Source organism: Neopelma chrysocephalum, unplaced genomic scaffold, assembly GCF_003984885.1.
Source record: "Neopelma chrysocephalum unplaced genomic scaffold, ASM398488v2 Primary Assembly neopelma1_243, whole genome shotgun sequence".
In the NCBI taxonomy this organism is placed as follows: domain Eukaryota; kingdom Metazoa; phylum Chordata; class Aves; order Passeriformes; family Pipridae; genus Neopelma; species Neopelma chrysocephalum.
The window spans coordinates 1-4,837 of NW_020897905.1; the positions used below are offsets into that span (position 1 = coordinate 1).

Here is a 4,837-nt window from a genome sequence, read left to right on the forward strand (position 1 = left end):
GGGACATCCCGGCCGTGCAGGAGGTCGCCAGGGACACCACCAACGCCGTGCTGGCCTTTGTCACCAGGTCAGTCCCCTGCGCCCGGATCGCGGGATTTTGGGAGAGCGAGGGTCGAGCACATCCTTGTCCGTCCCCCGCCCAAATCCCGGTGTTGGGTTGTAAATGTAAACGACCCCCCCATAAAAGCCCCTCAAAGCTTCCCCCCCGGGGGGCACGGGGAGGATGTTGGCGGCTCAGGCACCTTTGATGTCACCTTTGATGTGACCTGTGGCATTGTCCCCTCCCTCCCTCCTCCTCGCCCGCCCTTTTATCCCAGCGGGGTTTCGCATCCTGGAGGGAATTTGCTGCCGGATGGTTCCCGCTGGGAAGGGGAGGGGGGAAACAGGGACCTCCATCCCCCCACGAACAGGGGTGTTCCCATCTGGGGGTCCCCAGCCCAGCCCAGCCCGTGGTGGTACCGATTTAGGGGAGGGAAACTGAGGCCACCCCCCCCCCCCCCAAATTCCCCCTTTTTCCCAAAGCTGGGAGCTGCTCTGGCACAGCTGGGAACATCAGCAAGGGATCCCAGGCAGGATCTGGGATCTGGGGCTGGTCCCAAGCACAGCTGGGGGGTGCTCTGCCACATCTGGGCATCCAGGAACAGCTGGGAGGGGTCCCAGGCATGGCTGGGAGTGCTTTGGCACATCTGGGAACATCTGGGAAGCGGCCCAGGTGTATCTCAGGATGCTCTGGCATAGTGTGGGGGGATACTGGAGCACATCTGGGGGCTCCTATTCACATCTGGGGGTGTCCTGGCCCATCTGGGGGGATTTCTGGCACATCTGGGGATGCTTGGGCACATCAGGGGGTGGTCCCAGGGGTATCAGAAGGGATGCCCTGGCACATCTGGGTGGCATTTGGGCACATCTGGCTGGCTCCCCAGTACATCTTGGGATCTTCCTAACATACTGGGGGGGGGCTCTTCCACATCTGGATGGTTCCCTTGAGTATCTCGGGGGGCTCCCTGGCACATCTGGGGGCTCCCTGAGGCACCAGCACCCCTGGTCCTGCTCCTGTGGCACCCAAACTCGAAGGAGCCACCCCCGGTCTTGTCCCCCGCCGCGCCCAGGGGTGAAGGACCCACCTCTGGCCCCTCTCCCCGGCCCCTGGGGGGGATGTCCCCCCCCCCCCCCCGAGCACTCAGAGGGTCCCCCCCAACGTGCCCCCCAGGCTGCGGCAGGAGGGGATCCCGTGTCCCGAGGCCACCATCGGCTCCACCCCGTCCTGCAGCCACCCGGTGCCGGAGATGTCGCAGCTCACCGAGGTGCACCCGGGCAACTACCTGTTCTACGGTGAGCGGGACGGGACCCCCCGGCCCCGTTGAACCCCCCAGGAGTGGGACACACCCCGAGCTCATCCAGGCGCTTTCTTCTCCCCCCCCTTCCCCCCAGACCTGCAGCAGACCCAGCTGGGCTCGTGCCGGCCGGAGGAGGTGGCGATCCGCGTCCTCACCAGGGTGGTCGGGCACTACCCCCACCGCCGGCAGCTGCTGGTGGACTGTGGGTGGGCGGCCCTGAGCCTGCACGGCCGCGACCGGGGACCCCCGGGCTGCGCCGCCGTCGAGGGGCACCCCCAGCTCAGGTGACCCCCGCGGGGCGTGTGGAGGGAGGGGGGGGACCCGCGGGAGGGGATGTGACGGGGAGAGGTGACACCGTGTCCCCCCCCCAGGCTGGTGGGGCTGACCCAGGAGCACGGGCAGGTGGAGGCCGTGGATGGGGAGCTGGATTTCCAGAGGTTCCCGGTGGGAAGCACCTTGGCGCTCATCCCGTACCACGTGAGTGTCCGGCCCTGCCGTGTCCCCCCTCCGTGTCCCGCTCGTGTCCCCCTCGTGTCCCCCGTGCCCGGCTGAGTGTTCCCCCCCCCTCCCAGGCCTGTGCCACGGCCGCCATGCACCCCGTGTACTTCGTCCACGCCGGGGGGAAGGTGGTGGAGCTCTGGCACCCCACCCGTGGGTGGTGAGGAGAGACGAGAGGGACCAGGGGGATGTGCCCACACCGAGACCCTGCAGCCACATGGAGACCCTGCACCGAGACCCTGCACCCAGGAGACCCCGTTCCTTCACCAAAACCTGGCACCCACGAGACCCTGTACCCACACCAAGACCCCACACCCACACTGACACCCTCATCTAGACCCTGCACCCACATCAAGACCCCTCACCCTCATTGAGACCCCACATCATGAGACCCCACACCAAGACCCTGCACCCTCTCTAGGACCCCACACCCACAGTGAGATCCTTAACCCACACCAAGCCCTGCCACCATGAGACCCTGTGCCCTCACCAAGATCCCACACCCACGCCGTGACCCCACGCCCACGATGAGATCCCACGCCCTCCCCAAGCCCCCTCATCCGTGAGACCCCGTGCCCACACTGACGCTCTGCACCCTCAGCAAGACCCCACGCCAAGATCAGGCACCCAGGAGACCCCACACCCTGGAGACCCCAAACCCACACCGAGACCCTGCACCCTCACAAAGACCCCGCACCCACAATGAGACCCCACACCCATGAGACCCCCTCATCGAGACCCCGCACCCACGCTAAACCCCTGTGCCCACGGCAGCGTCCTGCACCCACCACACCGGGGGGCTGCACCCACGGCAGGGGCCATATCGGGGTCCCACCTACAGACCCTGCACCCACCCCAAGGCTGTGCACCCGCGCTGGGGTCCCGCACCCGCGTCAGGGTCCTGCACCCACAGCAAAACCCTGCACCCACGCCAAGGTGGGATGCTGCACCCACTCCACCACCCCGCACCCACCCCAAGACCCCCCACCCGCGTCGGGACGCTGCACCCAGCTGAGACCCTGTGCCCACCCCAGGGCGCTGTGGCACCACCAGGGGTCAATAAAGCTGCTTCTCCCGCTTTCAGAGACTATTTTTCACCGGGGGCAGGGCCGTGGGGAGGCGGCGGGGGGTCACAGTCCCAGTTCGGGCCAGTCCCGCTGGGAGCGCCCGGGGTGGGATTCGAACCCGCGGTCCCAGGTTCCTCGAGGGGCGGGGCTTGGAGATGAGTCCCGCCCCGCCCGCAGCGCTCAGCCAATGGCGGAGCGCCCCGCCCCGCCCTGCCCGGGGGAGCCACGCCCAGCTGGGACCGGCCCGGGCGGGACGGGAACGAGAGGGGCCGGACCGGGAACGAACGGGACCGGACCGGGACCGAGCGGGAGCCAACGGGGCCAAGCGGGGCTGAACGGGACCGGACCGGGACCGGGACCGAGCGGGAGCGAACGGGACCGAACCGGGACCGGACCGGGACTGGGACCGAGCGGGGCTGAACCGGGACCGGACCGGGCGGGACCGGACCGGGACCGAGCGGGAGCTGAACGGGACCGAACCAGGACGGAGCGGAGCCGAACTGAAACAGAACGGGGCCAAACCGGGACCGAGAGGGGCTGAACCGAGACCGAACGGGACCGAACCGGGAGTGAAGCGGGACCGAACCGGGGTCGAACGGTGCCGGCCGGGGCCGAACCGAGCGGAGCCGGAGCGGTTCGGGGCGGCTGGGAGCGGTCCGGCCCCGCTCGGCTCGGTCCGGCCGAAGCGGGGGGTCCCGGGCCGGTGCCGGTGTCGGCGATGCGGCGGCTCCTGGCGCCGCTGCTGCTGCTGCTGCTGAGCCCGGTGCGGGACCGGGACGGGAACGGGACCGGGATGGGCACTGGGACCGGGACTGGAACGGGAACGGGTTGGGATGGGACGGGAGCGGGATGGGCCGGGCCAGGCGGGTGTTCCCGCTGCCCCCGGGCCCTGCCGGCCGCCCCCGGCCCGGGACGCTCCGGGTCATTTCGCTCCCTGGCTTTTGTTGTTTTTTTGGGGTTGGTTCGGTTCACTTTGGGTCAGTTCTGTTCAGTTCCTTTTCTTTCCTTTTATCCCCCGTGCCTTCATTTTTATGTTATTTTTTTTCCTTTATTTTATTTTCTTTTCCTTTTTTATTTTATTTTTATTTTCCTTTTGAACTTTATTTCATATTCCTTTTAAAATTTTTTCCCTTTTTGATTTTATTTTTATTTTCATTTTTTGTTTTGTTTCATTTTCCTTTTTTCTTTTATTATTTTATTATTTTATTTTTATTTTTTAATTAATCCTCTTTTCCTTTTAAAAAATATTATTCTTTAATTAATTTTATTTTCCTTTTCTATTTTTATTTTCCTTTTTAATTTTATTTCACTTTGATTTTTAATTTCATTTTATTATGTTTTATTTTCTTTTGTTTTATTTTCCTTTATTTCCTGTTTTTACTTCCTTTCATTTTGTTTCAGATTTTCCCTTTATCTCCCTTTATTTCCCTTCACTTTATTTCTTTTAATTTCTTTCCACGTCAGTCTCTTTTCTCACACATTTTTCTTTACTATTTATTTCCTTTTCATTTTACTCTTTCCATGTGATTTTTCACTTTTATTTATTTTCCTTTATTTCTCCTTTGTTGTTATTTATTTTTGTTATTCCTCAATCCCTCCTCCCACTCTTTCTATTTTAACCCTCGAGCACTCCCCATCCCCCTCCCTAATAATCCCCTATCCCGGGGCCCCAGACCATCCTTTCCATGTTTTGGGGGTGGGAATTTGGGGGATCCTGAAGCAAATTAAGGGTAAACTGAGGCAGGACCTTCTCCGTGCCCGCAGGTGCCAGGGTGGGGCGGGGGGTGTCCCCCGTGTCCCCCCGGTGTCCCCCGGCCATGTGACCCTGATGACACGCACAGTGAGTACCCCAAAAAAACACCCCCCCCAAAATACCTCCCTAAACCCTCCCCCCCAAAAACCACTCCTAAAACACCCCCCACAAATACCTCCCTA

General features: G+C 62.0%; 2 protein-coding genes across 2 annotated transcripts in view; both read left to right on the forward strand.

The window, feature by feature from the left end:
* Positions 1 to 5: 5 nt before the first annotated feature.
* On the forward strand, positions 6 to 2,886 carry LOC113977464 (D-threo-3-hydroxyaspartate dehydratase-like; the record flags this gene model as incomplete). The annotated part of the gene is made up of 5 exons (XM_027703584.1): positions 6 to 67; positions 1,211 to 1,332; positions 1,432 to 1,621; positions 1,709 to 1,814; positions 1,910 to 2,886. Coding segments are annotated over 5 exons (570 nt in total), but the record flags the coding sequence as incomplete, so codon positions are not given.
* Positions 2,887 to 3,592: 706 nt separating this feature from the next.
* The window catches only part of LOC113977480 (tumor necrosis factor receptor superfamily member 16-like), a 4,842-nt gene continuing 3,597 nt past the window's right edge, over positions 3,593 to 4,837 (forward strand). Inside the window, exons 1-2 of the mRNA XM_027703613.1 lie at positions 3,593 to 3,665; positions 4,667 to 4,742. Of these exons, the coding sequence (XP_027559414.1) occupies positions 3,621 to 3,665; positions 4,667 to 4,742 (121 nt within the window). The 5' untranslated portion in view covers positions 3,593 to 3,620. The remainder of the gene's footprint in view (positions 3,666 to 4,666; positions 4,743 to 4,837) is intronic.